This window comes from Anomaloglossus baeobatrachus, chromosome 3 (genome assembly GCF_048569485.1).
Source record: "Anomaloglossus baeobatrachus isolate aAnoBae1 chromosome 3, aAnoBae1.hap1, whole genome shotgun sequence".
NCBI lineage: Eukaryota > Metazoa > Chordata > Amphibia > Anura > Aromobatidae > Anomaloglossus > Anomaloglossus baeobatrachus.
The window spans coordinates 521,261,014-521,285,642 of record NC_134355.1 but is presented as its reverse complement, the minus strand read 5'-3'; the positions used below and the strand labels follow the sequence as shown (position 1 = coordinate 521,285,642).

The following is a 24,629-nucleotide window of genomic DNA, read 5'->3' as shown; positions in this document are numbered from 1 at the left end:
CACAGCCGATCGCAGACACACACACACAGCCGATCGCAGACACACACACACAGCCGATCGCAGACACACACACACAGCCGATCGCAGACACACACACACAGCCGATCGCAGACACACACACACAGCCGATCGCAGACACACACACACAGCCGATCGCAGACACACACACACAGCCGATCGCAGACACACACACACAGCCGATCGCAGACACACACACACAGCCGATCGCAGACACACACACACAGCCGATCGCAGACACACACACACAGCCGATCGCAGACACACACACACAGCCGATCGCAGACACACACACACAGCCGATCGCAGACACACACACACAGCCGATCGCAGACACACACACACAGCCGATCGCAGACACACACACACAGCCGATCGCAGACACACACACACAGCCGATCGCAGACACACACACACAGCCGATCGCAGACACACACACACAGCCGATCGCAGACACACACACACAGCCGATCGCAGACACACACACACAGCCGATCGCAGACACACACACACAGCCGATCGCAGACACACACACACACAGCCGATCGCAGACACACACACACACAGCCGATCGCAGACACACACACACAGCCGATCGCAGACACACACACACAGCCGATCGCAGACACACACACACAGCCGATCGCAGACACACACACACAGCCGATCGCAGACACACACACACAGCCGATCGCAGACACACACACACAGCCGATCGCAGACACACACACACAGCCGATCGCAGACACACACACAGCCGATCGCAGACACACACACAGCCGATCGCAGACACACACACAGCCGATCGCAGACACACACACAGCCGATCGCAGACACACACACAGCCGATCGCAGACACACACACAGCCGATCGCAGACACACACACAGCCGATCGCAGACACACACACAGCCGATCGCAGACACACACACAGCCGATCGCAGACACACACACAGCCGATTGCAGATACACACAGCAGATCACACACACACATCACATCCAGCACTTACGGCAGCAGGGAATGAGAGCAAGTCACATGTCCGGCCGCAGGTCCTGTTCGTCGTGCTGCACCGCACTGCCTCTCAGGATTCTCCCGGCGAGAAGCGATCGGTGTAACTGGATGAGGTGAGTGTGTGCGATCCGATGTTTGTGTGTGTGATTTGATGTTTGCGTGTGATCTGATGTTTGTGTGTGCGATCTGATTATATGTGCGATCTGACTGTGTGTGCGATCCGATGTTTGTGTGTGAGTGTGTGTGTGAGATCTGATTGTGTGTGTGTGTGTGTGTGCTGATGTGTGCGGGTGTGTGATCACTGCAGGTCCTGCCGCTCAGTGTCGGGTGAGTAATTGCCGGGTGCCGCTGTCTATAATGAAGTGTCCTGCAGTATCTGTAACTTTTTTAGCTGCACGGACACTTCATTATTGATCCGGGACTAGGGCTTATTTTCGGGGGAGGGCTTATATTTAAGCCTTTCTCCGAAAATGCTGAAAATCCCTGCTAGGGCTTATTTTTGGGGGAGGTCTTATATTTGGAAAAACACGGTATGTACAGTGTGGGCATTAAAATACTTAGCAATCGCTGTCTTCTGCTGTTTACAGCGCTGCTCTGGCCCTCTCCTGGATCATATGATCATAGATGTGACCAGCTGGCTCGCTGTAGCATCTTTCTGTGTGGACGTGAAGTTAGTTTCTCAATGTAAGTCTATGGGATGCAGAACAAGGCTCTCATAGACCTGCAGAGACTAAGGGGTACTTTGCACGTTGCGACATTGCTACTGCGATATCGTCGAGGTCAAATCGAAAGTGACGCACATCCGGCGTCGGTAACGACGTCGCAACGTGTAAAGCCTAGAAGCACCGATAATCGATCGCAAAAGTGTCGAAAATCGGTGATCTGTGTAGTGTCGGTCATTTCCATAATTTTGCTGCAGCGACAGGTATGATGTTGTTCCTCGTTCCTGCGGCAGCACACATCGCTGTGTATGAAGCCGCAGGAGCGAGGAACATCTCCTTACCTGCGTCCCGCCTGCAATGAGGAAGGAAGAAGGTGGGCAGGCTGTTTACGTCCCGCTCATCTCCGCCCCTCCGCTTCTATTGTCCGCCTGCTGGGTGACGTTGCTGTGACGCCGCACGACCCGCCCCCTTAGGAAGGAGGTGGGTTGCCGGCCAGAGCGACGTCGCAGGGCAGGTGAGTGCATGTGAAGCTGCCGTAGCAATAATGAAACTGCAAAAGACCACTACACAAAAACAAATGCTGAAATGGGACTTTAATTGCCCGTAGATAATTGGTACGGCATAGTATGGTAACATCTCTCTCCAGGGAGATAGGAAAGTCTACTATCTAGCCATCTTCAGGACCGTACACCGCCATAATCAGTACTGCAAGTGCTAAAACCTCCGCAGTACAGAGTCCTACATAAGGGGCGCGCTGACCTAATGGGGAGGCCAGTGCTAATTAGGTCTGTACCTTTCTAGCTGCTCCTCCAGATTTATTCCACCTCCCTGTGTCACAGGACAGCTCTCCGCACACAGCATACATTAGGTGTGGCCACGTATGACCTCAGCTGTTTATGGCTCAATCACAAGTAATATGTTCTGTTCCCAAATGCAGGGGACTGGAGGCAAAACCAGATAGCGGAGGTCTATGGGCTGACGTGCATAATGATCCTCATAGTAAGGACTCCCCTCTGTATCTTCTTTAGCACAGATTTATTTTTATTCTCCTATAAATAGGAAAGAATGTAGCAAGGCTATTTTCCCTGAGAAAAATCACACCATTTAGGGCAAGTGAAAGAAAACAGCCAATAATAACTTGGCAAGTCTAGATGAGTCTTAAAAGAGTATTTCCACATTAAACTAGTCTGCCATATAAATAGTACATCACCTACTGGTGGGAAATGCCTGTCATGTTACCATTTCTCCTTCATATCAATAATGCTGTATCACACATCCATGAGTCGCAGTCTGAGCACAGACCGACTTCGGGTATCCCAACCTGAACCCGACACCCTTATATGCTTATGAGGCTGTCAAGTTCGGGCCAGGAGACCTACAGCTGGTCTGTACTCAGACCATGACACATGGATGTGTGATACAGCATTGCATGAAGAAGCAAACAGCATACAAAACCTATTTTCATATATCCTCGGGATTCTCTTAAAGGGAACCAAACATCAGGATTTGGTATATAAGGTGCAGCCAGTGAAGTACTGCCACTATCGGGCACAGGCTGTACATACCATTAGTGGGCAGCTCGGATGTTTACGCTTTGAAATCCAAGTTTGTGAAGTTTAAAAGTTCATCATTTTTTTGACTGACGTGTACACTTCTGCTGATAATATCCGGGCGGGTTATGCACATGGGATTCCCGCCCCCCACCGCTTGTTCCTCCTTCTCTCTGGCTCTATGCAAATTTTACAAATCAGTAACGTGGCGTCGGAGTTGGCGCCTGCGCATAGCGCTTATCTCCGGCGCCATGTTTTTGAAGCCCGCATTACCCAGTTTTCTGTCTGAGAGGGTGGCGCATGCGCCCTCGCTTCTTCAGATGTCGTTGTGACCGCGGGAGTGCGCGAGGTCACAACAGGACTGGAGAACAGCTGATCTTACTGATTAGCTGCAGCAGACGTCCGCTATGATATCGTATACGCAGTGTCACAAGATAATCTCACTCCCCTCTCTGCTGCCATCGCCACCTGACACTGGATTTTGGCTCAGTGCGCAGATCCTGGACTTCCGGTCAAGCGCAGTACTTCAGTTTGAAACAAAAATGTGTACACCCGGCTTCATAGTGCGCATGACCAAAACCCCCGGGTCATGCACACTGAGCTCTGAAATCCAGCGTCGGGTGACGATGGCAGCGGAAAGGCGAGTGAGATCATTCTCTGATGCTGCGCATTCATTAGCATGTTAGTACGCTCACAGGGGTGTGCTAATATGCTAATGGGGCCGAATAGCCAGGGAAGCAATGCCCAGGGGACTAGTCCCCGTGCTCATTAGCATTACGATAAAAGATCTTCAGAAATACTCTAAAGATCTCTTTATCTATGCTAGTGTATACAGGGACGGTTAGGCAGGGATTAGCAATATGCACCCAGAACTGCTCATGGTTCTCAGTGCATATTCCACCGGACAGGTTCCCTTTAAGCTTCTGAGAACTCTAATCACACTATAAATTTTAAAAAGGTGCAAAACCACCCCTCAAAAAAATAAAATAAAAAATCAAGTGTGACATTCTTATAAAACATATCTAACGACATTGCACAATTCCAAAAAATGTCCGCTATTTTAGAAGAGTATTCCAGACTCAAAATTGGTACAAGTCCTCCTTTCACCCTACTGTCCTCAAAACCATGTCCAGGAGGCAATGAAACAAGCGGCAGGTGGGGCACCCATGTTTCATGTAAAGGGGTTGTACCAGGAATTAGGTACATTTTGAATTTTACATGTTGAAACGTAATGTAGGTGAAAGGGGTTGCATTTTTACCCACAAGGTATCGCAACCAGCAAGTCGCAGAAAGTCAGACCCAGCTGTTTACTACTAGCTAGTCGTGATACCTTTGAGGGTCATATGGTGACACAATTCACTTGCATTACACTGCTATTTAGCAACTGGCATGCGGCAATTTTTGACCATTTGACCTGTGTCACCACCAAAGTTGCCAAGTAGTAGCAGCCTTATCGTATCCTCTAATGTCAGTGCCCGGACAATCCGAATACTCATGATTCAAGATTACCTGACGTACAACCGGTCAGTGACTGCCGAGTCACCGACTACAGGGCAGGAACACTTCAAGGATTTAGACTCTGTAAATCCGGGCATACGCCTAACACTGGCCCAACACGACAGCAACTGTATAATGTGGTGCTCGACCTGGTAAATCTAGTTTACACGGCTATGAATACCAGTGCAGGGTGGCATGAGGCGGCACTGCTATGAATTCCAGTGCAGGGTGGCATGAGGCGGCACTGCTATGAATACCAGTGCAGGGTGGCATGAGGCGGCACTGCTATGAATACCAGTGCAGGGTGGCATGAGGCGGCATAGCTAAGAACACCAGTGCAGGGTGGCATGAGGCGGCACTGCTATGAATACCAGTGCAGGGTGTCATGAGGCGGCACTGCTATGAATACCAGTGCAGGGTGGCATGAGGCGGCACTGCTATGAATACCAGTGCAGGGTGGCATGAGGCGGCATAGCTATGAACACCAGTGCAGGGTGGCATGAGGCGGCACTGCTATGAATACCAGTGCAGGGTGTCATGAGGCGGCACTGCTATGAATACCAGTGCAGGGTGGCATGAGGCGGCACTGCTATGAATACCAGTGCAGGGTGGCATGAGGCGGCACTGCTATGAATACCAGTGCAAGGTGGCATGAGGCGGCACTGCTATGAATACCAGTGCAAGGTGGCATGAGGCGGCATAGCTATGAACACCAGTGCAGGGTGGCATGAGGCGGCATAGCCATGAACACCAGTGCAGGGTGGCATGAGGCGGCACTGCTATGAACACCAGTGCAGGGTGGCATGAGGCGGCATAGCTATGAACACCAGTGCAGGGTGGCATGAGGCGGCACTGCTATGAACACCAGTGCAGGGTGGCATGAGGCGGTCACAGAAGCAATGATTGAATTCTGAAAGACAAGTTGCCAGGAATATCTCCCCCAGACTTTGATGTTTGCCGGAGGACTCCATTCACCAGTGACAGAGAGTCTCCGTGGCTTCCAGTCACAGTTTACTTAGTAGGAAAACCCAACTGACCGCACTCTCTTAGGCTTCTGCCACACTCACGTGAAATTCACACACGTGCAGAGAGACACGTATTTCCCCTGCGTGTTGCGTGCAGGTAAGTACGTGTCTCTGGTACGTGCGGGCCACGTGTGTTCTACGTGTGCTATCCGAGATAGCACACGTAGATCCGGTAATTTACATACTCACCTGGTCCTTCCTGCTGCCGCGCTGCTGTCCGCGGTGCTAATCCTCGGTCTCCAGCCCTCCCGTCTCCCCGCTGCTGCTGCTGCCAGGCAGTGAAGTGAATATTAAATGAGAATAATGAGCAGCGGTCGGCAGCAAGAGGCAGCAGCGGCAGAGACAGGAGGGCTGGAGAAGGTGAGTTAATGTTTTGGGTTTTTTTCACTGACACGTGTGTTTTCTCCGGCGCGTGTCACACGGGACCGCATCCACACTACACCCGTGTGTACGGGTGCGGGCCGTGTGACACCCGTGCTGCCGGAGAAAACACTGACATGTCAGCACTTTGAAAAACGCACACACGTACAAACGCACACGGACACACGTTCCGTGTGGTTTTACGTGTGTGTGCCTGCTACAATAGGGTAGCATTGTTTAACGTGTCTCCGTGCCGCCGGTACGTGTAAAAAATGACAAACACGTGCCGGCGGCACGGATGTGTGTCGCAGGCCTTATGCAGTAATATCGCAATGTGGACTTTCCCTAACTGGTGTTTACATCCATACAGCCCTGATACCGGCCTCCATCACCACAGTGCAGGGCAGCATACATCACATATGTACTGAAAACCTCACAGCGCATTCGTTAGAGGGATTGTCCACTTTAAAGCACCACTATACTAGAATGTTTTATTTTTATTCACCGCTGTAGTGGGGCTCTAAATGTAAGGCCCATTACTCGGACAACCCCTTCTCACTCAGTGTTTGCCCTCCATAATACAACACAACCTCTCTTCCGGGGCCGGTGCTGTTCCAGCGGTGTCAGCACTGGCTCTCCCGGGGCTCACGTGAGGGTGTCACGTCCTGCGGGCCCTGCGCACAATCAGCGCCAGCTCCTCTGTCTACACCTTTGGACGTATTGAACATCAAGAGGAGGCGAGGGCTGCGGCTGACCACTCACTTTCTCTGAGGCAGGTAGAAATGCTATTTTAACGGGGGCAAAAATGCTCATTAAGAAGGGGCTTTCTGAGAAGTGGAACATTAAGTGTATGGGTGATGGAGACCACATTATTTTACAGGTATCCGTCACCCATAGACATTGTGGTACTCATCATAGGAGCATATGGATGTCTTGGACTACTAATGCCACTCTGAAAAACACAGACCATTACCATGGCGTATACTGGTATATACCCTCCAGATGGAGGGCAGCAGGGTGCTCTACGCTGTATGATTATAGGGTACATGGCTCACAGGCGCTCAGGGCACAGACATCGGTGACCCCACAGAGGGTGAGCAGGGCACAGACAGCGGTGACCCCACACAGGGCGAGCAGGGCACAGACAGCGGTGACCCCACACAGGGCGATCAGGGCACAGACAGCGGTGACCCCACACAGGGCGATCAGGGCACATATAGCGGTGCCCCCCACACAGGGCGATCAGGGCACATATAGCGGTGCCCCCCACACAGGGCGATCAGGGCACAGACAGCGGTGCCCCCCACACAGGGCGATCAGGGCACAGACAGCGGTGACCCCACACAGGGCGATCAGGGCACAGACAGCGGTGACCCCACACAGGGCGATCAGGGCACAGACAGCGGTGACCCCACACAGGGCGATCAGGGCACATATAGCGGTGCCCCCCACACAGGGCGATCAGGGCACAGACAGCGGTGCCCCCCACACAGGGCGATCAGGGCACAGACAGCGGTGACCCCACACAGGGCGATCAGGGCACATATAGCGGTGCCCCCCACACAGGGCGATCAGGGCACAGACAGCGGTGCCCCCCACACAGGGCGATCAGGGCACAGACAGCGGTGACCACACACAGGGCGATCAGGGCACAGACATCGGTGACCACACACACACAGGGTGATCAGGGCACAGACAGCGGTGACCCCACACAGGGCGATCAGGGCACATATAGCGGTGCCCCCCACACAGGGCGATCAGGGCACAGACAGCGGTGCCCCCCACACAGGGCGATCAGGGCACAGACAGCGGTGACCCCACACAGGGCGATCAGGGCACAGACAGCGGTGACCCCACACAGGGCGATCAGGGCACATATAGCGGTGCCCCCCACACAGGGCGATCAGGGCACAGACAGCGGTGCCCCCCACACAGGGCGATCAGGGCACAGACAGCGGTGACCCCACACAGGGCGATCAGGGCACATATAGCGGTGCCCCCCACACAGGGCGATCAGGGCACAGACAGCGGTGCCCCCCACACAGGGCGATCAGGGCACAGACAGCGGTGACCACACACAGGGCGATCAGGGCACAGACATCGGTGACCACACACACACAGGGTGATCAGGGCACAGACAGCGGTGACCGACACACACACACAGGGCGATCAGGGCACAGACATCGGTGACCACACACACACAGGGTGATCAGGGCACAGACATCGGTGACCCCCACACACACACACACACACACAGGGTGATCAGGGCACAGACAGCGGTGACCGACACACACACACAGGGTGATCAGGGCACAGACATTGGTAACCCCCACACACACACACACAGGGCGATCAGGGCACAGACATCTGTGACCACACACACACACACACACAGGGCGATCAGGGCACAGACATCTGTGACCACACACACACACAGGGCGATCAGGGCACAGACATCTGTGACCACACACACACACAGGGTGATCAGGGCACAGACATTGGTAACCCCCACACACACAGGGCGATCAGGGCACAGACATCGGTGACCACACACACAGGGCGATCAGGGCACAGACAGCGGTGACCCCCACACACACAGGCGATCAGGGCACAGACATTGGTGACCCCCACACACACAGGCGATCAGGGCACAGACAGCGGTGACCCCCACACACACAGGCGATCAGGGCACAGACAGCGGTGACCCCCACACACACAGGCGATCAGGGCACAGACATTGGTGACCCCCACACACACAGGCGATCAGGGCACAGACAGCGGTGACCCCCACACACACACACACAGGCGATCAGCAGGCAGCACCCACCTTGCACGGGAAGAGGACAGCGGAGGCCACCTTCTCCATCGCCAGGTTCCGGATGCTGGGGGTGAGGGACGCCCTACACGAGGGGCAGCAGCTCAGCTTCTGGCGGCATTGGTTACACACGAGGTGCCCGGCCTGGCACTGCAGGATGGGGGGCAGGACATAGTCAAAGCATACCGGGCACTCGAACAGCGACGTCAGCTCGTGGTGCTGCTGGGACGCGGGTCCCGGGATCGCCGCTGCCGCCGCCGGGGACGGTGGAGGGGCGGCAGGGCCGGAGGCAGCGGAGATCGTGGTGCTGGTGACCGCGGGGGATGGCGTGTGAGGCGGCGGCGGTGGCTTCTGTTTACCGCAGGGCTTGCTCGCACAGGGTCCGGCGGAGGACGGGCGGCTCATGTCTGGCCGAATCAACCATGGAACTTAGCGGAGCGCTCCGGGGAAGCAGAGAGGAAACTTCCCGGCCAGAGACAAGCAGATCGGCCCAGCACCGCTCCTACACAGCCCGCCCCTCCAGCGCTGTCAGCGGCCGCACGGCTCTGCCTACCTTCTGGAACATTGTCACACGTCATCGCCACTGACGTCACAGCCGCCATGTGAGAAAGGAGCGGAGGCGGTGCTGCCTGCAGTCACATGACTGGGCTGAGGATATGACGTCAGCTGTCAGTGTGGCAGAGTTGGCGGGAAAGTGTTCAGGGTACCTGGCGGTGACTGCGGGGTGTTTGGGCTGGCGCGAGTCACGTGACTTTATGTTGCATTTTCTCCTAGTTACGTTACAGTATTGTCTCTGAGGGACGGAGCTTGTGTGCTGCAGAGCTTGTGTGCTGCAGAGCTTGTGTGCTGCAGAGTGATCACTATCTGTCCTATCCCCTCCGCAAGGCCTGACGATGTGTCTTTTCTTTTTGCAGTTTTCTCCGTTTTTCCAGAAGCCATAATTGTTTTATGTTCCTGTTTACAAAGCAGAGTCAGTGGCGCTGTTCCGGAGGCTCAGTGGCGCTGTACCGGAGGCTCAGTGGCGCTGTACCGCAGGCTCAGTGGCGCGGTACCGCAGGCTCAGTGGCGGGGTACCGCAGGCTCAGTGGCGGGGTACCGCAGGCTCAGTGGCGCTGTACCGGAGGCTCAGTGGCGCTGTACCGGAGGCTCAGTGGCGCTGTACCGGAGGCTCAGTGGCGCGGTACCGGAGGCTCAGTGGCGCGGTACCGGAGGCTCAGTGGCGCGGTACCGGAGGCTCAGTGGCGCTGTACCGGAGGCTCAGTGGCGCTGTACCGCAGGCTCAGTGGCGGGGTACCGCAGGCTCAGTGGCGGGGTACCGCAGGCTCAGTGGCGGGGTACCGCAGGCTCAGTGGCGGGGTACCGCAGGCTCAGTAGTAGTGTTATGTAATGCACTGAACAATAGGAAAAATCCCAAGTGCAGTGGAAAGACGAAAAAACCTGTCCCCATTGTTTTTGGATCTCCGGTGTTCATGTTGCGGTAGCAGTGACCGGTGCTTCCGTCTCCCCGGGTCAAGGTAATGTGGCAGGATTACTAACTTCACTGAGTGTTTTGGGACATCTTATCAGATAATCCCAGACAATATATTTTAGAGACACAGTCCTCTGATTGTCTGCGGCCCATAGTGCTGTGCAGAAGACATCAGGTTCAGACGCTGTAAAATGATGAGAATTAAATACAATAATCTGAAGAAATTTCTTCATCTTAAAAAGAAAAATCACAGCCAGCTTAAACATATTACGGCAGTGCAAAAAAGCGTCCTCTTTATACGGCTGTCCTAGAGTTTCTGGGGGGCTGGCAACCCTGGATTGCATATCTTTAATAACCGTATGGGCTCATTCACATGACCGTTCCGTTTGTCCTGGTATGTTCCTGTTTTTTGCGGACCCACGGACAGGACCATCTTTTCAATGTCTTTTGTGTAGGATCGGATGCACATGAAAGAACTTCCGTATGCATCCGATCTTACAAAAAAAACACATCGGATGCCGTATGTCCGTTTCGTTATGGAACATATTCTATTCTGTAATAACAGACCGTGACTCAATACAAGTCAATGGGCCCGCATAATCCCTGGACGCCGCATGGAAGCACTTCCATGTGATCTCCATCGGGAGCCCGTGCAGTCTGTGTCCCGCTCCCCGCCAGCCCCGCAGCTGCCCGCACAGCAGGGTGTCAGTGTCTGGCCGTACTGCAATGTGTCAGCATATGCCCGTGTACCGCCCCGCGCTCGGCTGCAGCCGAGCCGCTCGCATACGGGCTCGGTGGGTGGCTCGAGCGCCTCTGGACCTGGGGTCACTTCGCTCTGAAAGGGTGCTGGCGCTACTTAGGGGGGTGGTAGGTAGGTGTACGGCCGGAGCCGTGTTTGAGTTCGTGACACCACCCACGGGATGTGGTGCAGGTGTAGACACTGTGGCGCCCCTGACCTGGTCAGGCACCACAGAGTATTGCACCCATGCGGGAGCAATGCTTCCAGGTAATATCCAAAGGCCAGGATGAGGCGCACACACAAACATATAGTGATCAGGCCTCCCACATCACCAGAGGGGACCCTTGGGTAGCCAGAAGGGGTTAACTTTCAATTCCCAGCTAGGGGTGTGTTCAGGGGCTAGTTGCTAGGAAGCAGGGCAGAGAGAGAGAGGGAAAGAGGAGAGTCGAGAGGAAGAAGTTGAAGTGTGTGGAAGGGAGCAGAGGAGCTCTCGTGTCAGACAGGTCCTGAGGAGTGCAGTAGCTGAAAGCGGGGGAGAAAGGAGTACCGTGGGTCGGCCTGAAAACCATCCAGAGAGAAGGGTGGCTGAGTACGGAGATCCCGGTATCCGAGCACACAAGGGGAACTAGATCCCCAGTACAGGCAGCAGATCATCCAGAGCTGCTTAACCTACAGGTGGGGGGGTACTTCATGCCCTCACCACGACTACACAGAGCTTGAGCCAAGCAGCAATCACCAGGCCCATAAGGGGACAGGGCCAGAAGCCATCCCACCAAGGCCACGCTGCCGGCAGACGAGCCAGAGAGAGGGGAGCAGGGTGGTAACAGCTTCCCTGGAGGGGTCCTACCACGCTTCAAGCAAAGGATCCTCCTAAAACAGAAAGAGTGCAAGGAAGGCGAGTGGACAGCTACCCTCAGAACGGCCTCCTGGAATTCCTGGTTCAACCTGGTTATCACAGTGTCGCCCGGGCATCTCACCGTGACCTCCAAACAGTGAGTAAACACGTTGAAAGACTTCTTGGACTGTGTTTGAGTCATTCTGCGACCTGTGGTCCCACACACATACACCGGGGCCTGGGGCTTGCCTCACTCTCAGGGGGCTAATATACTGACTGCACCCACCATCAGCCCCAGGCATCCCTTAATCTGCAGTGGCGGTCCCCGCTGACCGCAATACTGAGAGTGGCGTCACGACAATCAAAGAAAAGAAGGTTCCCTACCTGTGACCAGATCCAGCTGCGTGGAGTCCCTGAAGGTAATGCACCGACACAGCGTCTGCGGGGCTCCACAACACCACCGCTGCAGTTACGGGGCACCCGGGGAGATGGTTATGCAGCAAGATGTTAACCCCTCTGTGGGCAGGGATGATGGCCCCGGGATACGTTAGGGAGAAGTAGCTGGGCGGTGCGTGGCCATATGGCACTGTTGTACTCACTGTTATTGACACACACGAGTCTCTGGTAAATAAAGTTGATGGTGGTCAGTGCCCGCAGCCGGCTGCGTCTGGTCCCCCACCCGGTTCGGTGGTCTTTGCCTTTCTCCTGCACCATGTAGTGTATGTGTAGACTGCCTGCACTTCAGCGACGGGAGTCCGCTCCCCAGCTGTGTATATGTCGGGAGAGCCTGTTTGCCCGCAGACGCTGGCCCGTGGGATTTCTCTGCCTGTGCGGGGGCTTTCTATCCACCTCGGTGGGCTGTTGTCTTCAGTCGGGACTTGGGTGGGAAAGGACCTATAGTCCAGAGCGCAATCAGTGAATTAACTCAGTCCAGTTGATTCTGGACCTCGTTTCAGGGTCTGAGTACCCCCCTGTGTGCTCCGGTTTCCAGTCGGTTCCCCGGGTCGGTACTGGCGGGCCACTACCCTGTCCCGGTTCACCACGGTTCCACCGAGCCGTCTTCCCGGCTCCTGCAGGCTAGGCCACCGTATGCCTCCTAGCCAAGGTGTGCGGGCTACGACCCTCACACCTGTCAGTCTGATACAGGCCTGTACTACAGGCCTGACCTCCTCCACTCCTCTCACTAATCTGCTGAATTCAACTCACTCCACTAACTGACTTAATTGACTGTTTTACTGCCTCAGGCCCTCTGAACTCCTCGGTGGGTGTGCCAACCGCCTGGCTCCAACCCCCTGGTGTGTCCATTAAGCTCTGAGGGAGTTGACTAGGGTTTACGGTTTGGCTGGTGTTACCTTGTGTGGGACTGGTGTTGTGCGGGGCGCTATCTGTGACTACCTGGCTAGTCCAGGGCGTCGCACCTGCCCTGCAGTGTCAGCGTCTGCCCGCCCTGCAGTGCGGGCAGCTGCGGGGATGACTAGCGCTGCTGTCAGGAGGTTAGATGAGATCATTACCTGCTGTGACGATCTCCTGCTCTCCTGACGTCAGCGCTGTCGCTGCCTTCTGTGCCCGCCGCGTTCTCACATCACGTCTCGTGGGCGGCCCAAGACTGTCACTAGCGGTGACGTCACAGGCTCCCGCGACTCTTCGCTGTGAACGCGGTGGGCTTAGAAGTCAGTGACAGCGCTGACGTCAGGAGTGCAGGCGATCGTCACAGCAGGTAATGATCTCATCTAACCTCCTGACAGCAGCGCTCGTCATCCCCTGCAGTGAGCTGGGCTGACCTATTGATGTTAGCTCAGGTCACTGCATTACTCTCCCAGCCAATGGGGAACATTCTGTTCTTCATTGACTGGGACATTGACTATGGTATGGATCGTCGTAGGACGCCATTATTGGATTACGCCGGACCCGGATTTGATTGTTCTTTTTAATAAATTGGTGAAAGAGGAATTTTTTGGGGAGGTGTTTGTTCAAATAAAACTTTTTTTGTTAATTTTTTTTTTTATTACTGACTGGGTTGGTGATGTCAGGTATCTGATAGACGTGTGACATCACTAACCCCAGAGCTTGATGCCAGGTGACATTACACATCTGGCATCAACCCCATATATTACTCCATTTGCCACCGCACCAGGGCAACGGGATGAGTTGGGGCAAAGCACCAGGATTGGCACATCTAATGGATGTGCCACTTCTGGGGCAGCTGTGGCCTGCTATTTGTAGGCTGGGGAGTGTCCAATAATGGTGGACCTCCCTAGTCTGAGAATACCAGACTCCAGCTGTCTGCTTTACCTTGGCTGGTGAACCAATTTGTGGGGGCAGGGACACCACGTTTTTTGTTTTTAAATTATTTATTTAATTTACAATAACAGCGTGGGGTACCCTCTGTTTTGGATTACCAGCCAAGGTGAAGCTGCCAGCTGTGGTTTGCAGGCTGCAGCCATCTGCTTTACCCGAGCTGGCTACAAAAGGTAGTGGGGACCCCACTTCTTTTTTTTTTTTTTTTTTAATTATATATTTTTTGACTGAATAGAAGGCTAAGCACCCTTTAGTGCCACATGAAAGTCACAAAAGGGTGCAAGCTTAGAATATGTAGGGGGGTGGGACATTATATATGTCTTTCTCATCTGTCTAACTATCTATCCCTCCATTCATGCATTCATTCATTCATCCCTCTATCTCTCTGTCTCTATATCTATCCATCTCTATATCTACTCATCTAGTTATCTTTCTTGCTGCTTCCGTTTTTTGCGGTCCGCAAAAAAAACGGAAGACATACGGATGACACACGGACCATATACGGAACGGATGTCACACAGATGCCACACGGATGCATCTGTGAAAAAAACGGACCGTTTTTTGCGGCCCGCAAAAATGGAATGGTCGTGTGAATGTAGTCTAAATCAGACTCGGTGTTGTCTTTTTTTTTGCTTGTTTCCCCATTTTCTGGCACAATTTTTCTCCTGTTGATGGAGCTGAGGGAGGGCACGTCTGTGTGTGCTGGGACCTTTTTGGGGAATGTGCTACAACTCAAACCTTCCAATATCTTTCTTCCCAGCATTTGCTATATTAAACACACTAATAACAGTCCATGACGAGGGACATAGTGAAAAATTATTAACAAATATTTAAAATATGACAATTGAAAAAACACCCCTTACCAAGCCCCATGTGAAATGTCCATAGAACTGGGAGGGTGAGCGACTTCCTATATACTGACAATCGTGCGCTGATTTCTGTCTCCAAGTTATGGATTAGGCGTTGTCCACTATTCAGACAAGCTCCTTCTTAAATACTATATTTCCTGATGTAAAATAAACAGATCACCTCCTGCACCGGCCCCTTTCCAGTGGTTGGCACCAGGTGTCCCGAGTCTCATGTCAATATGCCACATGAGCGCAGCATCCAAGGAAGGTAGGTCAAGTCCATTACTGACCGCAGCATTATGCCACATGAGCGCTGCAGGCAATGTCATACGATCGCTGGGAGACAAAGTGCCAACATCACTGGAACAGAACTGGTGCAGAAGGTGCGTAGTAGACACCTCCTTTAATTTGTAAGGGAAATCTCTCCTCTCTCATGGAACTTTCATCTTTCCAGTGGTGATTTATTGTTATTTATTACTAAATAGATATTCACGTGGCAATATGGTTCTTTGTACCCTGTGATACATTAAAGTGCACCAATCACCAGTATTCTCCTATATAACCTAAAGCCAGTGCTATACTGGCACTATCAGGCTGATTTTATACATACCTTTAGTTGTCAACTAGAATGTATAACTGATACCAGGAAGCAACAGTATTTTTCTGTTGGCTGTGGCCTCACTCCTTCTGGTCACATGGGTATGACCTCAGAAGGGGCGGGGCCTTCGCCGACTTAGCTGATATCAGGAAGATACGTTATTCTTTATCGTGTATTTGGGTGTGATGCCCCAGGGCTGTGGGGTACTCGTTCCCGGGCGCGTGGTGCGCAGTGTGGGAGATCAGTCGTGGGCACGGCCGATACCCGGTTCCATGACCCTGGAGGTCGGTCCGGGTAAAAATAAAAGAAAAGGGAGAAATAAAAATAGTTTGTCGACAACGTCACTTGCGGTGTGCGGCCAGGTTATTCGAAACCACCGCTGCAAGGTCTTGCTGGGGCTGATGGAGTAGTGCAGCTTAGGTGTTTTGGGCCCTCTGCAAGCAGGGTTGGACCCCAGCAATGGATGATGGGTATTGTAGTGGGGAACAGTCAGTGTGAGTGTACCGAGGTGATAAGGAAACATTACACACCAGTATTGCAGTTTTAACTTGACTTGTTTTACTTGGTTTCAGTGCTTGGACCCGCTGGTGCCAGTTCCAGGTGTTCCTGCACCTCTTGTTCTCTGTGTCAGCTGTGACCTGGGTTGGTGTCTGTGCACACTTGTTGTTGATGGGCTCCCATGGCCTAGAGCTCCTTGGGAACCCCTCTGTTTCTGTCTTGGTCATATTGCAAGCAGCCTGGACTATTTAAGGGGTTCAATCCCCGGTCCCCTCTTTGCTGCTGATGCCTCAGACTCTTTGGTTGGCAATAAACTCTGGAGATCTTCTCACCTGGCAGATTTAACAGTTGACCATAAAGTGTCCCACTGTCCTAGGGTCTGCACCCCGCCTCGTGCTGAGTCCTCTGAGCCTAGGTTCCAGAATTCCACAGGCGCCCCGCGGTCCCTGGAGTATTACACTTCCACAGGTAACCCACGGTGCCTGGAGTCCTGGTTCCTTACTCCACAGTCCCTCACTCCTGTCACAGCACTCCGTTGTTACTTCAGGTCTTTTCCTTTCTTTCTGTACTTTCACTCTTTCACTCCTCCTACTACTACTCTCAACTCCTCCCTCCACTTCCTTTTCTGACTGACTACCACTTCCTTCCGCCAACTGGCCCCTCCCCTCGCAGGGTCTGTTCCTACAGATTGGGTGGCAACTATGCAATCAGTGCCCATCCCTTTTACCGGTTGCTAGGCAGTCTCCCAGTTTGGTGTTGGGCTTGTGTGTGTGGCCTGAAGGTGCTGGTGTGTTGACTGGCACGGATTTTCCGGGATTTGGGTTTCCACATTCACATTTGTGGCACCTGGTACCGCAGGGGTGCTACATGGGCATGGAGTTGATTATAATAGAAGTGGGGATCTGAGGGTAAGGCCTAAGCCACACAGCGAGAAAAACGGTGCGAGTGGAGTGCGATAAAATATCGCATTCCACTCGGACCAATTTTAGCCTGTGTGTCAGCACACATGAGTGATTTATTTTCTCAGCCCTAATCGGACTGAGAAAACAATCGCAGCATGCTGCGATTGTAATGCGAGACTTTTTCTCTCGCACCCCTTCAAGTTTATGGGGTGAGAGAAAAATCGCACTGTACTCGCGGTACACCAGTGTATTGCGAGTGCAGTGCGAGAATGGCAATAGCCGGCTACGGAGGAGAGAGGAAGAGAAATCCCTCCCTCCCCTCCGCAGCTCCTGCCCGCCCCTCCTCAGAGCCGGCCCTCCCCTCGCAGCTGAGGTCCGCTCGCACGGTCGGTCCTCAGTCGCAGGACACACACATGACACTCGTCTCTGCTGTGCTGCCAGCGCGAGCAGAGTGTCATGAGAGAGGATCGCAGTAGATCCCTGTGTGGCCCCAGCCTTAGACCCCCAAATGGGGATTCAAGGGGGGGTGCGAAGCCCCCCTTGCATCAGTATAGTGGACGGGGAAACATCGTCACGCCCACTAACTAAACTGGTCACGCCCACAGGTCATTCTGCAAACTGGGATTTAGCCACAACCTTAGTAAAAGGCTTCTATAATGGAATTAGTATAAATAACGGGGAGGAATAACACGCGGGGGGGTGGAAATCACTATGAAAACCCATCCCTGTTATTAGCTGATCGGCAACTGCTACAAATCAAAAAGCTGCTCATTTTACAAACTTTACTTGCTTGTGTTTCAATTCTATATATCAAGGGTGTTGCCAGGATGGCAATGGAGTAGGCAGCGCGAGTCCGAGCTCCTGGGCTTAACCATCTACAGCGACATAAAATTGATGTATAGTAAAATTTTCTGTCAAAACCTCTGTAGAGGGGTAGAGGCATTATTCTGGACTATTTTGAGACCAGACCCATCCCTATATGTTCTTGTTTCACAAATTTTTTAACAAATAATCTGTGGGGCATTAAACTGCCTCTATTTTTACTATGTACTACCTCAGTTTTGGCCCTTGACTACTAAAAAACGCCTTTATTAAGAAATCCGTTTGAAGGACCGGCTCCATTCCACTTTAGCAAGATAGTGGACATAATTCTGAAAATTTTGACACCAGAACTAGCCTGGTGGCACACCAAAGATATTGCCGTTTGAAGGCGGCGGGGATTACATTTTCCATCACCACTGTTATACTGTCGTTGCCATAGTGACTCCTCACTGACTGTAGCAGCGGTGAAAGTGGATTCCGGCTGCGAGGGTCCTAGTCAAATCTGATTATCCCCATATTAAAAAGCTTGTCCTGTGGGGCTGGCGATATGCCTAGGACCTGCTGAATATAATAACTCCCACTAGTCATAAATCGCTCTGTCTGAGTGTTCATCGAGTGATCAGGGCATGGGGGACCTGTGACAAGCCACTCTGGATACAGCGCTGTAAGTGGTTGTCCTGCTCCCCTGTGATTCCAGCTGTAGTGCTCCGTGCTGGGGGTAGTGTCTGAAGACACCCCTCTAACAGCTGATTGCTGCCAACTCTCCCATTGACACTGTCATTGGTGTCAGTGAACCTGGGCTGCGGCGGTGTGATCGCCAAGCTATACTACAATATACCGCTCAGCCCTCAAGATCGTGGTGTGGTCCTGTCACCACTTAGGCTATGTGCGCACAGTGCGTTTTTCGCGGCGTTTTTGCGCGTTTTTCGGGTGCGTTTTTGGCCTTAAAACTGCAGGACTTTGCTTCCCCAGCAAAGTCTGAGTTTTCATTTTTGCTGTCCGCACACATCTGTTTTTTTTACCTGCGTTTTTGAGTTAAAAAAAAAAAATGGACATGTCAGTTCTTTCCTGCGTTTTTCTGCGTTTTCCGCCCATGCAATGCATTTGAAAAACGCAGCAAAACGCAGAGATCAAAAACGCAGCAAAACGCACCAAATCGCGGCAAAAACGCATGCGTTTTTTGATGCGTTTTTTTGACGCAGGTGCGTTTTTAGCGGCCAAAAACGCACAAAAACGCAGCGTCAAAATGACGCAGTGTGCGAACCTAGCCTTACGGTCAGTGCAGAGATTCCCTGTTAGACCCGCCCTCCGGTCTCATCTGCTGTTCCCCAATCTGAACAGGGATATAGCGCTGTGGGGATTTCCTATTGAATCGGTCTCCTGTGTCCCCTGCTGACCACTACTAAGTGCTGGAACTACATATCTAATACAATAAAGAAATAGCTATCGCTCTGGGTCGGACACCTGAATTGTCCTAGGGAGTGGTGACTGTCTGCTCCTTCTTATAAGAATCAGGTGTGCTGAAGAAGTAGAGGTCCTGTCATTTAATATCTCACTGACTCACCTATAACACAGTGAATACTGGTACTCATTCATTGCCCCAACTCCTGCAGCTCCTACTGATATGATAAGGGCTGGAGGCAGTGAGTGATTTGACTGCTGATAGCTATACATTCAACAGAGATATATATTTGCTCATAATGCGCTACTGCCATTGATAAGGCGGTGGTGCATGGGGGACTTCATGAATTACTCTCTAGACGAATCAGAGCTCTGCATACTATACACCAGCCTGCATATCTGACAGTGACAGTACAGATCTGGTGTCACAGGTCTGCCACATGCACCATCTTGGAGGGACATATGCTGCTACATGTGCGGCTAAACATCTGAATGGCGATTGAGCCTTAATTTCGTCTTCTGATGATCCCCCAACTATGTGGGGGGAAACGCGTCGAGTGTTTGGACTCTTTGATTTCATTGGTCATACCCAGCCTTTCCATAGACACCATGCACAATGTGGAGAGGCTGCCATGAACATATCTAAGATAAGTGACTATTAATTTGAACTATTATTTGTATCTATCGATCTAATCTACCCGAATCTAATCTAGTGAGGGAGATTAGGGGCAACTTCCGAGTGATAGCCGTCGTGGAATGGGGACACCATTTGAACGTTAGGGTGCGTGTAACGTAAGTTATATCTCCATTGACAGGTAACAGACAAATTTGGTCTAGGGTGCATATAGATTATCTGCCCCGTTATAGACAGTCTCCATAAAAAATCCTTAAGTGATTCTTTGAAAAAAGAGTTTTTACACTGTGGCTTCATAGAGTCCGTTTTTGTTTTTTTTTGTGTGTATTTGCTCATGGTGTGGGATAGTTTTGTGATTTTAAGGTGTTTAGAATAAAGGAATTGTTGTAGAATTTAAATTAAGGTAGATTCTGTGCGAAAATATTGATACACTGCCTTGTTATAACCATTTCAAACTCAGTACTGTTACTCAAGCATTCTTTCAGCTTCCTCTAATCACAAACCAAAGTTACATATTTATAATAGTTTTGCGTCTTTATCTCCACACTGCTAAAGCAATGAAAGAAAATGCACACCCTAACCCAGAACCTACGCATGCTTCTAGTAGACTTTCTGTGACAGATGCTAATTCTAAACCCCAGAGGGTGAAAAACCATACTTGTTCTTCTCACTCTTCACTAAATAAAATTTACATAATTAATTCTAAAAGTCATCCACAATTTTCTTCTCACGAAGGGAAATCCAGGAAACCTTGTGAACAGGAGTCGCAAAGAGATACAAATAACACTAGTGATTCAAAAGTGGAGAACCAGTCGAACAACTCAGACATGGAAACTTTTATTGTAATCACTACAAACCATAAAAGAAAAGAGCCTGGAACATGGGGTACAGCTGGTAAAGCTTCCTCACCTGACCAAGAGTCTCTATCAGGAGAAACATCACCTTCTCTAAGCCCAGGCAAAACCTGTCCAAGATTGGATCGGGAAATATCTACAGACCCTGTAGTCAGATCTAAAGAATTTGTAAGACCAGGAAATTCTGAAAGTACTCGTAAATATGTCACAGAATCGGATATGAGGGAAATGATTGACTCTATTAACAAAAATATTACTGTGGCATTTGAAAAACAAACCCAAACCTTGCAAGCGACTATAGAACATCTTAGTCAAAGAATTGACACAGTGCCTTGTGAAAGTATTCGGCTCCCTTGAATTTTTTAACCTTTTCCCACATTTCGGGCTTCAAACATAAAGATAAAAAATGTAATGTTCTAGTGAAGAATCAACAAGTGGGACACAATTGTGAAGTTGAACGAAATTTATTGCTTTTGTCGCGGGCGGAGAGGACGTGCTCGCCACGCTCGGGTCTGGGGCTTCTGCTGCTGCTCGGTGGCTCGACTGGTGGGCCGGACCCGGGGACTCGAGCAGCGCTCCTCGTCCATGAGTGAAAAGGGGGGTGGTGTGTTTAGGGAGATAGTTCGTGACGCCACCCACGGGTCGTGATGATTATTAGCACCACCGCTGCTGGTGACGGGGATCCAGGGAAGGATGGTAGGGAGCAGCTAGGATGTTGTCCCCTCCGTGGGTAGGGGTTGGTGATCCCGGGGCCCGGTGGTGATACGGGGAGGCTGGATGGCTGGGGGTGCAGGGTTGCAGGGACAGCGCGGCGTGATGCCGGATGGCACTAGTGTACTCACTCAGACAGTCAATGACAGAGTCTCTGGTAAACCAAACGGCTGGATGAATGGGTCCCGCAGCCGGCTGCAGCGTTGTGCTCTCCCCGGACGGCTGATGGTGGCTGTCTTTCCCTGCACCTGTTAGAATGTTCTGACTCCTGTGGTTGCCCACCGGTAGTCCGCTCCCCAGCGTATAGGTGCCGTAGGAGCCCGTTTTGCCCGCAGGCGCTGGCCCTTGGATCTCTAGCCTATGGTGGTGGCTGTATATCCTCTCGGTGTGGACTGTTGCCTTCTGTCGGGTCTTGGTTGTTGGGAAACCCCTGGGGTTCCGGTCACACTCGGATTTGACCGTTATCGGCGGCTCCAAGCCTAGTCGGGGTCCGATGGCCCTGCCTGTGTGTTTAGCTTCACTCTGCTCCCCGGTTCGGTACCGGCGGACCAACGCCCGACCCCGGTCCTACGGCTCTGCAGAGATTCACTAACTCCTGCAGATGGCCACCACCGTCTGCCAACCTTGCTGTTTGTGTCTGGGCCCCTACCCAGACACCGACAGACTTTGTCCTCTCACTTTCACCTCCAAAACTAATCTGTCACTTTTCCCGCCTCCAGACCTGTGAACTCCTTGGTGGGTGGGGCCAACCGCCTGGCTCCGCCCCACCTGGTGTGGATATCAGACCCTGGAGGGAGGCAACAAGGGTTTTTGTTTGGTGTAACTGTCTAGGGAAGGGGGTGTGTATGGTGTTATGTCTGTGACTATTTGGCTAGTCCAGGGCATCACACTTATTTTAAACTTTTAAAAAAATAACTGAAAAGTGGGGCGTGCAATATTATTTGGCCCCTTTACTTTCAGTGCAGCAAACTCACTTAGAAGTTCATTGAGGATCTCTGAATGATCCAATGTTGTCCTAAATGACTGATGATAATAAATATAAGACACCTGTGTGTAATCAAGTCTCCGTATAAATGCACCTGCTCTGTGATAGTCTGTGTTTTGTTTAAAGCGCAGATAGCATCATGAAGACCAAAGAACGCAACAGGTAGGTCCATGATACTGTTGTGGAGAAGTTTAAAGCCGGATTTGGTTACAAAAAGATTTCCAAAACTTTAAACATCCCAAGGAGCACTGTGCAAGCAATAATATTGAAATGGAAGGAGTATCATACCACTGCAAATCTACCAAGACCCGTGACTGTCCATCCAAACTTTTATCTCAAACAAGGAGCAGACTGATCAGAGATGTAGCCAAGAGGACCATGGTCACTCTGGATGAACTGCTGAGATCTACAGCTGAGGTGGGATAGTTTGTCCATAGGACAACAATCAGTAGTGCACTGCACAAATCTGTCCTTTATGGAAAAGTGGCAAGGAGAAAGGACATTTCTCAAAGATATCCATAAAAAGTGTTGTTTAATGTTTGCCACAAGCCACCTGGGAGACACACCAAACATGTGGAAGTAGGTGCTCTGGTCAGATAAAACCAAAATCGAATTATTTGGGCACAATGCTAAATGATATATTTGGCATAAAAGCAACACAGCTCATCACCCTAAACACACCATCCCCTCTGTCAAACATGGTGGTGGCAGCATCATGGTTTGGGCTTGCTTTTCTTCAGCAGGGACAGGGAGAATGGTTAAAATTGATGGGAAGATGGATGGAGCCAAATACAGGACAATTCTTAAAGAAAACTTGTTGGAGTCAGCAAAAGACCTGAGACAGGGACGGAGATATTTCTTCCAACAAGATAATGATCCAAAACAAAAAGCAAAATCTAAAATGGAATGGTTCACAAATAAACCTGAATCCAATTGAGAATATATGGAAAAATCTGAAAACCGCTGTTCACAAATGCTCTCCATCCAACCTCAGTCAGCTCGAGCTATTTGCAAAGGAAGAATGGGCAAGAATTTCAGTCTCTCGATGTGCAAAAGTAATACAGATACCCCAAGCGACTTGCAGCTATAATCGCAGCAAAAGGTATTAACTTTAAGGGGACGAATAATATTGCACGCCCACTTTTCAGTTATTTATTTTATAAAAAAGTTTAAAATAAGCAATACATTTCGTTCAACTTCACAATTGTGTCCCACTTGTTGTTGATTCTTCACCATAACTTACAATTTTTTATCTTTATGTTTGAAGCCTGAAATGTGCGAAAAGGTTGAAAAATTCAAGGGAGCCGAATACTTTCGCAAGGCACTGTATAAATGAAAAAAAGGGTTGTAGTAGTAGAAGGGAAAACTGGATCTCTGGAAAAAGTTCAGCAAGATCTTCTGCAAGAAATTCGTTACCTTCGCACAAAATTAACGCACCTGGAAGATTGAAACAAAAGAAACAATATAAAATTGCAAGGAATAAACGAAAATGTTACCCAAAATAAGCTATCAGTCTTTGTGAAAATATTTTACAAAAGGTAATCCCATGTTCCACAGCATTGGATTTAACGATTGATCAAATCCACAGATTACCACGTCCGAAATCCATTCCTGTGGACTATCCGAGGAAACAACAGTCTGCAACTTCATTTGTTTTCAAACAAAAAAACAACTACTGGGCTATTTTAAGAGACAAAAAAGTCCTCCCTCAACCATATGAGCAAATCAAAGTGTTCACGCACCTGTTAAAGGATACAATACAACTAAGGAAATCCTTCATATTTATAACCAAGATCCTGCGTCAAAGGGGAATTTTATACAGATGGGGATTCCCCACCAAACTTATCACACAAAGGGAAAACCACTCTGATCCTTACTCCAGAAGAGGGACAGAGGATCATTTTCTAGGAAAAAAATAAAAAAAAAATCACCAGAAAAAAGCCACCAGCCAACTCAGGTCAAAATGGCAATAGCACTCGCAGGATGCAGCCGGCTCACCATGATAAAGGTATAGGTAACACAGGTGTGGAATACCGATGGAATAGCCATTCCCAACCTACCAAATCATGGAAGAGGTGGCTGCTGGTATTGAACAAGC

At 50.9% G+C, this 24,629-nt stretch overlaps 1 protein-coding gene across 1 annotated transcript in view; it reads right to left on the bottom strand.

The window, feature by feature from the left end:
- Nucleotides 1–9,522, bottom strand: part of SIAH2 (siah E3 ubiquitin protein ligase 2) — a 28,721-nt gene extending 19,199 nt beyond the window's left edge. Inside the window, exon 1 of the mRNA XM_075340756.1 lies at nt 8,951–9,522. Within this exon, the coding sequence (XP_075196871.1) occupies nt 8,951–9,343 (393 nt within the window). The 5' untranslated portion in view covers nt 9,344–9,522. The remainder of the gene's footprint in view (nt 1–8,950) is intronic.
- Nucleotides 9,523–24,629: the final 15,107 nt, after the last annotated feature.